This window comes from Spinacia oleracea, chromosome 4, assembly GCF_020520425.1.
Source record: "Spinacia oleracea cultivar Varoflay chromosome 4, BTI_SOV_V1, whole genome shotgun sequence".
Lineage (NCBI taxonomy): Eukaryota > Viridiplantae > Streptophyta > Magnoliopsida > Caryophyllales > Amaranthaceae > Spinacia > Spinacia oleracea.
In genome coordinates this window covers 156,118,792-156,131,544 of record NC_079490.1, presented here as the reverse complement: position 1 = coordinate 156,131,544, position 12,753 = coordinate 156,118,792, and the positions used below count along the sequence as shown (strand labels likewise).

Below are 12,753 nucleotides of genomic sequence, written 5' to 3'. Positions count from 1 at the left end.
ACTTTTGGCACTATTCATATAATATACTTTGACCATCAATTGTGATTTATACTTAACAAAAAATATAGTCATGTGGGGTTTTGTTATAATCGTCTCATCCTATAGTTTTATAATATCAAACTTTTATAATTTTTAACCATTGATAATAAAAGGTATTAATGGTTGAAATATTGCATTGGCAAACGTGACAAAAAAATTGTGTCATTTAATAAAGAATGGAGGAAGTATGTAAAAGAATGAAAAGAAACTTGTGTATAACAATTTAGTTCATTTCAGAATAACATAAAAGTACCCGAAAATTTAACTAGGATTACATTTTTTTTACACCCCCACCAATTTAATCACCAAAAAATTGAACATGCTGAAAATAAAATTAAAACAAAAACACCAACGAGTACTCTCTAATAGACTCTTTATTCCATGAAATTCCTGTTTTTTACCCATATACCCTTTTTTTATCCCCACATACAAATCTATCACTCTATTTTTCCCTCTCCTCACCATTTTATTTATTTAGCAAAACAATAAATAAATTATCAAAATTTAAACAAAAAACAAAGAACAAAAAAAATATTACTTGTCCCCCCCACCCCCCAACCCCCAAATAATAGCTTACACGGTATTCTTCCTGAGTTTCTTGCCCTTTTGACAATTGCTCTGGCCCGAACCGTTCCGAGATCTGACCCGAACCTGTTTCACTTCCCGTCGACGTCTGCTTTCTTCTGTGATCTGACCCACTTGGATATTACATGATAAAGATTATCAACTCAAGTGTCACTAACACCCATAAACAACATTTATGTATAATTTTTTTCCCCCTCTTTGATCTCTTGATCCAAAGCTCATTCCAAAAGAAAATTATCAAAAAAAAAAGGTGAAAAAATCCCCATATTTTCATGCTTTCCAACAACCTGTCCCAAAGTTTAATTTTGATATTGATTTTCTCTCTCCTCTCTCCTCTCTCCTCTCTCCACTCCTCTTGCCTTGTGTTCCCTCACTCACTCAGCTGTTGTTGCTGTTCTGGTGGCGGTGGTTGTGGTGCTCATTGAACCTGCATTAACATTATTATTCGCCACAATTTCATACCCACTGCCTTGATCATCATCATCTTCTTCGTCCATATCATCTTCACTGTCGTCTTGATTTTCACTACCTTGATCCTCCATTGTCTGATCCGGAGCTGGCCATTGTTGTTCCGGTTGCGCCATGATCGGTGCCATTGCTGTAGAGAGGTTACCTTCATGTTTCGTTTGCGGTTGTTGTGGTTGTCCATAGGCTGTCATTGGGGTGGGGTTGATTTCCATTTTGTTTCTGGCCCGGTAAAGGGCGTCTAATTGATGGAAGTACGGGCAAGTTTTCGAATCCTCGGGTCGTTTCTTGTTGCTCTCCTTGACTTTCTTGAAGTACTTGTTGATGTTCTCCCATTTTTCTTTGCATCTCTTGGAGTTTCTGTTGTAACCGAGCTTTCGCATGGCCGACGAGATCTCTTCCCATAGCGGGCCCTTTGGCCCGTTCTCTTGGTATTTTTGATCTAGGTTGGTTCGCAGATTGATTAACGCTTGGACTTCTGCTTTTGGCCATCTTGATGAACTTGCCTGAAGGAGATTATCTCCATTGCTCGCCTTCTGAAGGTCTCCACTATCGCCGTTATTTGTGTTCATCACCACCAATGCTTGTTGCTGTTGCGGTGGTGATTGTTGGGGCAACGGTGTTAGTGGCTGTGATTGCGGCAGTGGTTGGGTTTGCGGTGTTGGCGATGGCAATGATACTGGAATTTCAGGAACATGAACTTGTGGCTGTGGTTGCAGTTGAGGTTGTTGCAAAACTTGTGGCGGTTGTGGTTGTTGAGGTTGTGTTGGGGTGGTACTTACAACAGTAGGTACAGCAGCACGAACTTGGGGTTGGGATTGGGATTGGGGTTGGGGTTGGGCTTGGGCTTGGGCTTGGGCTTGGGCTTGGGCTTGGGCTTGGGCTTGGACTGGCAAGGGCAGCGGAATTTGCTGCTGGTCCGAAAGCTTTTGAAGGAAAGAGATGAGAGCGGCATCTTTAGCCGCAGCCATAGAGCGTTCCTGAAGAAGAATATCATGCTCACGATTCATCCGAGCCATTTCTTGCAATTTCCAGGCTTCCTCCCTGGCTAACCTATCATGCTCCCGCTTTTCAACTGTATCAAGGAAGCGCTTCTGTAACTCCTCCTGTTTATCAATAACCTCCCTCATCAACCTCTCAAAGAAATCTTTCCATTTTCTCTTCCTCTTCCTGGTCCCCATTAGCTCTTCATCCGATGAGGTAGATGAAGATGAAGATTGAGTTGCGGAAGGGGAAGGGGAAGACAGATTTTCCATCTGGATCGAATCATGAGTAGGGATACCCATTCCCATTGGTTGCTGCTGCAGATTATGAAGACGTTGCTGCTGTTGTATTACCTGTGGCTGTGGCTGCGGCTGCGGCTGCAGTTGTGGTGATGATTGTAATTGAGATGCCTGATTTGTAGGGTTAACATTCATTTGTTGTTGTTGGTGAGGCTGTGGACTAATACAAGTGGTGTGAACTACACTTATTGGATGGGGGTTTGATGGAACAGTAACATTAGCTGGATTAGTACCAGCTGGTATTACCATCGTGACCGGCACCGCTGCCTGCGCAGGGGCTTGTGATTGTGATTGTGATTGTGATTGTGATTGTGATTGACCACGTGGTGTTACTTGACTTACCGCTTGCGGCAAAGGTGGTAACGCCGAAGACGCTGCCATTGCCAAATGGTGCTGCTCAAGTGCTTCCAATTGTTCGAAAAATCGATATGTCTTACCGTCCGCTTTCCCCGTCCGCCCGTCTTTTGTTCTCTTGTGGTACTTGTACACATTCTCGAATTTCTCCTTGCACTTCTTTGAACTTCGATGATATCCAAGCTCCGCCATTTTTCTGTAAACAATTCAATAAATTGCACCTTATCAAACTTTCATTCAATTCTCTCAATCAAATACTATTTTAAATCTAACACACATAGTAACATATCATTATATTATCATCCCAATATGGAGTACATTTCGAAATAATTGCACTTCAATTTAGGAACTAAGTTGCTCTAAATTTCAGTGAACAACCAATTTGCATAAAGTTCAAAAATATATATGTGAAAGAATCCCAATATATATTCTAATAAGTACAAAATTGTACTTCGGGGAAGCTGTTCTAGATATCCCAAATAGAAGAAGAAAAAACTCAGATTTCATTTTAACAACCGAGTTTTGATTAATGAGATTAAAAGACTAATCTCAAATATGAAAAATTATTATTTTAATTTTCAATAGTGAATAATTATTATGAATTTATCAAAGTAAAAATAACTGGAAAATAAAAAACTGACCTGGAAACTTCCTCCCACAACGGACCTTTGAGGGAGGAATCACGAAAAACAACATCCATATCGGACCTTATCTTAAGCAAAGCAATAGTTTCTTGTCTCGGCCACCGATTACCGCCAGTACTCCGGTCACTCTCAAATAAATCAACACCGCCACTACCGCCACCGCTTTGTAGCTTATCCTCATCATCTCCAACTCCAATCCCGGTTGTCATAATTGGTGGAGCTCTCACAAGACCTTCAGTTTCACCTGCACCGCCAGCTTCATGTGTTGAGGTTCCACCGTCACCGGAGCTTCCTATCAAGTTTGATGTCCCCAGCATGTATGATGTATTCCTCTATATATATTATATATAAATAAAAATAAAAAGAATCTGTAGGTGAAGAAAGAGACAGAGTGAGGGAAGGTGCGGGGTGGTGGTGGAGGTGGTGGTGGTGGGGAGAGGAGAGAGAAAGAAATAAGAGAGAGAGTTATTTTTGCCTGTTGTTTGGAGGCTAAAGCCTTACTACTACTACTCTCTATTTTATTTTTTTATTATTTTCCTTTCAAAGCTCAATTACAGCTTGCCCAGAGCCCAACATAAAAAAATAAATAAAATAAAATAAAAAAGTTTAACTAGCAAACAGGAGTAAGAGGGGGAGAGAGAAGCTGGGGTGATGGTGAATTCAAGGGTTTTATAAAGATTGAGTTGTCTTTATAATTTTTATTTATTTGTTTTTTTCTTTTTATTGTGGGGATCTGGCTGTCTAAAATTTTCATTTTTTTTTCTAACTTCTTTTATTTTTTCCATTTTTTATGGTGTGGTTTCTTACTTTTTTCAGCTGTTGGAATCTTCACTCCTTTCTCTCTCTCTCCACTCTTTTATTTTTTATCTAGTTTAAAATGTTCAACCTCCATACGGCCAACTTTTTATTTGAGATGTGAATGAAATAAAATAAAGTGGTGTAATTATAATTCTTTTCTTATTTAAATACAAAGTATTCTGTGTACAAAAATCTGATGTACTACGTATTTGATATTCCGTATTATTTTTTATGGTTATAAATCCTTTCTACTAGATTTTTGCCCGTACGATGCACGTATTCTATTAAATTTTTATGTTTAAATAAAAATCTTATGTATATACCACTTTTATATATTAGATTAGATTAGTTTTTGATTTTGCATTGTATTTCATTTTAGATTTTTTTTTATTATGAGAGTGTTTGTTTTTGGATGAAATTGTATATGCGTAATATTAATAGATAATTAATAAAAAATATGAAAGTTAATCATTTCTTTACGTGGCACTCAACTTTTTTAATTCAAAATTAATTTTGAAATCTTATTTTTCATTGGCCGAAACCATTAGATTTTTCTATGTCGCGCTCTAATATTGGATTAATGTTTGATTTTAAATTGAATTTTATTTATTTTATTTTAGATTATTGTTTCATTTTGGATGAATTTTATTTTATAATTATTAGAGTGTTTTATTTTAGACGGAGTTGTATATATTAATATTAAAATATCTATGTGGCACCTAATTAATTATCTACGTAGAAATCGATTATTTTTTAATTATTAGAGTGTTTGATTTTCGATGGAGTTGTATATATTAGTAATTAATTAATTAAAATATCTACGTGGCATCTAATTAATTATCTACGTGTCACTTGATTTTTTAAATTCAAAAAGAAATTAGAAATATTATTTTTCATTGGCCGAAACCATTAGTAATCCTAGGTGGCGCTCTAATATTTCAGCAAATATTCCTCCATTGGCCGAAGCCATTAGATTTTTCTACGTGGCGCTCTAATATTGGATTAATGTTTGATTTTAAATTGAATTTTATTTATTTTATTTTAGATTATTGTTTGATTTTGGATGAATTTTATTTTAGATTTATTTTTTAATTATTAGAGTGTTTGATTTTAGATGGAGTTGTATATATTAGTAATTAATTAATTAATTTAAATATCTATGTGGCACCTAATTAATTATCTACGTGGCAATCGATTATTTTTAATTATTAGAGTGTTTGATTTTCGATGGAGTTGTATATATTAATAATTAATTAATTAAAATATCTACGTGACACCTAATTAATTATCTACGTGGCACTTGATTTTTTTAATTCAGAAAGAAATTAGAAATCTTATTTTTCATTGGCCGAAACCATTAGTAATCATAGGTGGCGCACTAATCTTTCAGCAAATATGCCTCCTTTATATATGTATATTAGATTTATAGGTGGCGCACTAATCTTTCAGCAAAGCCCAGACTCATTCTTATGGAGTCCTATTTCAGATGCAAAGCCTCATATGTCTCAATTAGACTAGGAAACCAAACGTTTTGCCTGCTGCTTTGTAGTCTATAAAATCATTTTTAAAATCCTCAAATATATCAACATTATTAGGGTAGTATTTGGCCTGTCTAAAGTGGGAAATCTCTGCTAAATAGTTAACCAAATAACAAAATTATTCATTTTCCTCCGCAAACCAACCACTTTTTAGGCAAGCGGGGGTCGAAAAAAAAGATTGAGGCTTCCCAAAAGCTTCGCTTAGCTGGAATTGTATTTTGAAAAACGTAATGCTCCGTATTCGTTTTATACAATATGGAGAGTATTTTATTTGAATTGTAAAAGGAAAAGGGAAAGGAAAAGCACTACGATATCATGTTCACGAAAGAAACTCCTAATGCAATATTATACGAGGTATAAGGTATTTGACACATTATATACGGTAAAAAAAAATATTTGTTTTGTTTACCACATAACATTATACTCATATATTTGTACACATTTGGTAACATACTCCCTTCGTCCCTTAACACTCGCATTGGTTTGACCGGTGCGGAGTTTAAGATACTTGAATTAACTTATTAATTTAATGAGTTACTTGATAGTGGGGTATTTTTTTAATATAGTTAGTTGGGAAATGTGTAAAGAGTGGAGAGTGGTGAGTGCGTGGTGTGAATTATTAAATGATTTTTTTGTAGGTAGTAGGGATGTCGGTGGGTTAATAAATAAGTGTGAGAAATAATATAATATTGGTAAAAATTATCATTTATAACAGTGATGCAAATATTAAGAAACGGCCCGAATAAGAAAATATTGCGAGCATTAAGGGACGGAGAGATTAGTTTAGTCGTGTGGTACAGTAATGTTTTATGCCGTGAATATTTATTACTCCACCGTTTGTTACGTAGTACTCCGAGACATTTAAAATGACGTACTTATGGAGCAAGTACATTGTTGATTAGAATTACCATGGATTTTTTGCTTGAGGTTATCATTAGGAGGAAGGATAACACACTATTTTAACTCCTTACCATTATTGTCTTTATTACCGTCAGTGACGGAGTCAAAATTTTTTTCGGGGTATCGACAGTGGCGTATCTAAGATTTTTAGAGTGTTGTGTTTGGTGATCTTCCACAACACACAATATTTACCAAAAAAAAGATTTTGTCCTAAAATTAATAAATATCCATATTACAATCAAATACCCACAAAATTATTACAATGTATTCTTTAAGGGTTTCCGTGGTGAAATTAATAACTTCATTTAAGAGAGCAGCTATTTAAATTACTGATCTATTTGATTTGAATGGGGATACTATTCAAAAATCTAAGAGACCGGTTGTTTCTAAAGAATGGTCACTTATTCCCATAGTATCACCTAAGAGATCAATTCTAGATTATAACAAGTCTCTTAGCTCTCAGCTATACATTTTTTTTCTTTGGGGGATCGGTGGACCCCCTTGCACCCACGTGGCCCCGCTATTGATTACCGCTTACCATACAAGTTGTAAGTACAAGTAAAAGTGATGTATGATCAAACACTACAAGAATTTGTATCTTTAACGACAACCTAATTACGACGGGTCAAAAATCTGTTCGTAAAAGGCTTTTGAGACAGGGGCTAACAACCAAACAAAGACGGGAACAACCGTCGCAAATGCCTTTTACGATGGATTAATGACGGGATTTCCTATTAACGACGGCCCTCTTTTATGACGGGTTCGCGACAAGAAAGTCCGTCGTTAATCAACGATTATTGGCCTTTCGCGACGGGATTTTCCGTCGTTAATGGTACAATTTCTTGTAGTGAAAAACTAATTGTCATAGCTTCTAATCTCTGCATACTTAATTGAAAAACTTGAAAACTACATCAAATCATTAGTTGGCTAATTAATTTAAATAGCCTATTTCAACTTTTTTTTTACATTTAATTTACAACCCATATAATAATAATAATAATAATAATAATAATAATAATAATAATATTACTCCGTAATAATAATAATAATAATAATAATAATAATAATACTAATAATACTAATAATAATAATAATAATAATATGAATCGGGCCCATAATTTTCTTGGGGTAAAAATTAAAAATGTTTTTGAGCAGTAAAATAAAAAAAAGGATAAGTTTTAAAAAGGAAAATTAATTATTAAAAGTTGGAAGCAACAGCTGCGGATAGCGACGATGGGGATAATAAGTTGGTTTTTGTCTGTCCAACTAAAAATAGTTAAAAGCCGGCCCATGTAGGTCACCTTTGCCTTATGGGTATTTTTAGATTTCAATGGTTAGAAAATTTTCCTGAAATATAAAAATAGGATATACTCTGTACAAATACGGAGTATATATTTTACAATAAAACAAAAAAAAAATTACGGATCCTTTTGTGTAATTAAAGAGAACAAATCACTACGGAGTACAAGATATGGAGTACATAATACAAAGTAGAATATGAAAAAAAAATACAAAATTGACTGTTTTATCCCTAACATGAGAGTCATTAACCATAATCATTGATCCCCGGCCCCTAAAATTAAACTAAATCGGATCAACTAAATTATTAATTTAAAATGGTGGATCAGGCGATCGATCAGTGATTGCAAGTGTTATGTTAATTGTTAAAAATAATCCAGCGAATATTAATTCGTATTAATTTTGTGAAATGACGAAAATACCCTTTTACAAACTAATTATTAACATCATAGTCTAAGAAAAATAATTCAACTATGTTGGGTAAAGACTATGGCGCTCGTGCAGCCACGCAGGCTGTTGTTGGGACCTACTATGAAGATGACTATAAGCTCCATTTGACAAACTCTTTTTATCTCACCCCCACTTGACTTCCCAAATTAAAAAAGAGGATATAAATTGAGTATAAAATTAGAGATTAGATTATTTCTTCTAATGGAAACATTAAAATGAAACCATACTTTCTTCTTTTGGGTTGAAAGTTTACTACAATTTTGATTGGCTAGATCAAGGTTCGTCTAGTGGTTTGCGGCCCTCATTTCACCGGCTCACCGCTGTATAATTAGTTCAATTTCATTCACTTTGTAAAAACGGTCTTATATTTTCTTTACTTGTATAATCAACTTCTGCATGCGTACTAAAATTTTCCCCATTGTATAGAAAAATTAGTGAGCATATCTTAAAAATTAATTTTACAATAATTATTTTGTTTACGTGTATTATAAGAGAAGCTACAAGCCTACAACCGTAACCGAGTTGAATTATTGATTTATATACATACACATGCATATAAATAACTAAATACGGTATGATAATGAATGCTAGATAATAATTTCAATATAGAAAATAAAATATAATGGGCCCAAAAAATATTACTAGATAAGAGTAAAGGAAAAATAAATAAAATTAAGAAGGTGGGATCCATTAATTTGAAATGATCTAAGTTAGATGGGGTCGTCTTATTAGGCAAACCCATTTATGGGTAGAAGTAAATAGTGACCAATTCAGTTAGTATGCAACCTACCGTAATAAATAGGACAGATACTAAATAATTATCCCCAAATAAAATTAATAAATTGGTGGGTCAAATTAATTCTACCCATAATTTATATATTTAAAATAGTAATTATATGATCAATAATTCTTGTAAAATAAATTATGGGTATTATTGATGAGTTAATTAATCTTATTTGGGCTTGACATATAACGTGGCTAAAAAGCCATTTTCATGGAATTCTAACATCACCATTTCTTCTTGTCCCCCATTTTATTTTTATTGTTATTTTTATTTTTAATTATTATGGGGTATCTACCCTTATTTTGAAAGGACCTGCCCTAAAGCTAAGGTTGTTACGGGTCGGTGCTTTTCCCCCCATTAAATTACTTTTTATTTACTGGATTTTTTTTGTTTTTAATTTAAAGCTTGTATTCATATCTTTGATTCTATTGACAATGAGAGAGAATACTGAATTTAAAATAAAAATAAAAATAAAAATAAAAAAATGCTCTTTCAAATTGCAAGGACTCGGTGGAATTTTCCTTACATAACTACGTTGTTGTTTCTTTTACCTTTTATTTTTCTTTTCAATGATCAAATTGCTACAACTATTGCTGCATCATAAAGATACGCATTATTTCTAGCTTTCTACTCCCTATATATTTTATTACTTCCTACGTCCCTTAATACTCGCACCGGTTTGATCGGTACGGACTTTAAGATATTTGAATTGACTTATTAATTTAATGAGTGTTACTACGTAGTAGATAGTGGATTATTGTTTTAATATAGTTAGTGGGAAATGTGTAAGGGGTGGGGAGTGGTGGTTGTGGGGTGATAATTTTTAAATGATTTTTTGTAGGGAGTAGGGTGTAGGTGGGTAAGTAGGTAAGTGTGAGAAATAATATAATATTGGTAAAGATTTCCATTTATAGAAGCGGTGCAAGTATTAGTGGACGGCCCGAATGAAAAGAGGTGCGAGTATTAAGGGACGGAGGGAGTAGAAATTACATGTTGATCGGCATATATATTAAGTAAAGAGAGTTGAATCTAATAAAAATAGTAAAGCAAGTTAGGGAGGGAGTAATAAACAAATACTCCCTCCGTATTTTTAGTAAAGGATATACTTTGACCGACACGTAGTTTTATGAGAGTGAGTTGAATTTATTAAAATAAGATGAAAGTGGGGGTTGTGGGTGCATTATACTCCCTCCATCCCGTATTTATAGTCCCGTTTGACAAAAAACACGTTTAAGAAAAATGGATTATAGTACATGAAAAAGTTGAATAAAGTACAAATGATGATTAAGTTACATGGAAAAGTGGAACAAAAAATAAGAAAGAAAATATAGTACATAGGGAAGTGAAATCTAGTACATGTATGGGGTTTTCAATGCATTTTTAATTAATATAGTACATGAGAAAGTGGGATTTTAATAGCCAAAATCAGAAATATAACTATAATTTTGGGACGCCGGATTCGGAAAACAGGACTATAATTTTGGGACGGAAGTAGTAGTAAACAAAAGATGTGAGTAAGTGTGAGGACCAGAAGAAGAAGAAGAGAAATATTAATATAAATGAAAGTGGTGACAATGACATGCCAAAAAAGAAAAGTGTATCCTTTAATAACATAGGGTCATTTATAAAAAGTGTATCTTTTACGAAAATACAGAGGGAGTAGGAAAAAAATGGTTGGAAAAGTATTTTAATCAAAATAAAGAGGGAGTTTGTTATAGTGATGGTCCATAGAGGAAATTTAATATATTTAATAAAATTAGAATATGAGGTAGAAAAGTTACTAACACTACAAGAATTTGTATTTTTAATGACAACCTAATTACGACGGGTCAAAAATCCTGTCACAAAAGCATTTTGTGACGGGGCTAACAATCAAACAAAGACGGGAACAACCGTCGCAAATATCTTTTACAACGGATTAACGACGGAATTTTACATTAACGACAGCCCCCTCTTATGACGGGTTCGCGACAGGAAATTCCATCATTAATCAACGATTGTTGACCTTTAGCGATGGGATTTCCCGTCGTTATTGGTACAATTTCTTGTAATGTAAAAAGGAAAGTGTGACTCTTAATAAAATGCAACGTAATAGTAAGTGTAACTTCTAAAAAATAGGAAAGGAGTATATTTCTATAGTGAGGGTGGTTTATCCTGAAATTTATAACATCTGAAAAAAAGATGCACCCTCTCAAGTGAAGAAAAACAAAATTCTTGTATACTAAAATAAAATTCTTTGCATGATACATTGATACTTGATGCCTAAAATAGTACGGAGTAATATATTTACTCAATATGTCACAGTGAAATTTTACTATTGATGACTTGGTTTCTTATCTCCGAAATATACTTCCAATCAACAAGCATGATACCCTCTTTCCCGGATCTAAAATTCATAGTTTGCAAACTTTTGTATAAGGCGGTCTTACGAAAAAGACCGCCTTGATGGCAGCCAATATGCCACGTAACATCTGATGTGGCATGACTCATCAATATTTTAATCAAAATATAAATACACATTTTCTTCCCATTTTCATTTGAAAACCCTAATTCCTTTCTCTCTCCTCCAAAGCTCTCCGTCTCTCTCTCCTTCAATGCCGTCAACTTCTCATCAAAATTGACGACGAAGGTGGCGAAGGCGGTGGCGGAGCTCCTTCCCGTTCCACCGAGTAGCACGAGATGAAGGAGGAGCAACGGTGATTCTCTTCCTTTTCGACGCCACGGAGGAGCAACGGAGGTGGCTTGTTGAGGTAATTCCTCATCTCTCTCCTTCATCTGAATTTCTCTTTTCTATCTCCTCTGAAATTCTTCAATTTTTTCGATTTTGATTTTTGAAACCCTAATTGCTGATGATTTGTATAGAAGAAGCGGCGGCGGTGGTGGTGGTGGAGGAGGAGAACATCGAAGTCGATTGTGGTGTTTAGCAGCGGGATCCTGGTGGCCGACGGGATGGGGAAGCGAAAACCAGAGCGGCGAAGGAAAGAGAGGAATGAGAATCCGGCGTCGCCGCCTTGCCATCGTCGCCATCGAAGGTTGTCGGAAATCTAATCTCCTTCGCGCAACCTATAAATTTCCGTTCGCTCGAACTAAATCTTCAAGGTATGTAATTTGTTTTTTTTATTGTTGTCGATTTTGATGGTTCAAGCTATGAAGTTTTTGGATTTTGATTTTTGATGTAATTAGGCCAACTCTTGCGATTTTGTTTTTGATTCGATTACGTTTTTGTTTCGTTTCGATTAAATTAATTAGGTTTTTGTTCAATCCTTTAGGTTTTTGGTGTCGATTAGATTGGATTGATTAGGTTTACTTTTTTCAGTTTTTTCAGTTTATGTGGATGTAATTGATTTGTTTTTGTTTCCGGCAGGATGAGGAGGCTTTGCAGTGGTGGCGGTCCGGCTGATGGTTGTGCAATGTTGGTGCTACGGTGTGATGCCGATTATTGTGATAGAATCGCTGCAGACTGGGGATTCGTAGCTGGAAGCGCTGGTGTTTTAGTTTTAGTTAAGAATTGTAATGTTTTAGTTACACGTTTTTTGTATTTAGTTAAGAATAATTATGTTTTAGTTTTAGTTATAATTCTGAAATAATTGTTGTTGGACTTATTTTCTATGTTT

At 34.6% G+C, this 12,753-nt stretch overlaps 1 protein-coding gene across 1 annotated transcript; it reads right to left on the bottom strand.

Annotated features, from left to right (window-relative positions):
* Nucleotides 1–229: 229 nt before the first annotated feature.
* LOC110788457 (trihelix transcription factor DF1) lies at nt 230–4,013 on the bottom strand. The gene is made up of 2 exons (XM_021993103.2): nt 3,368–4,013; nt 230–2,922 (listed from the first exon to the last, which is right to left on the bottom strand). The coding sequence occupies exons 1-2, from the start codon at nt 3,685–3,687 to the stop codon at nt 999–1,001; spliced, it is 2,244 nt and encodes a 747-aa protein (XP_021848795.2). The 5' UTR covers nt 3,688–4,013; the 3' UTR covers nt 230–998.
* Between the last annotated feature and the right edge of the window lie 8,740 nt (nt 4,014–12,753).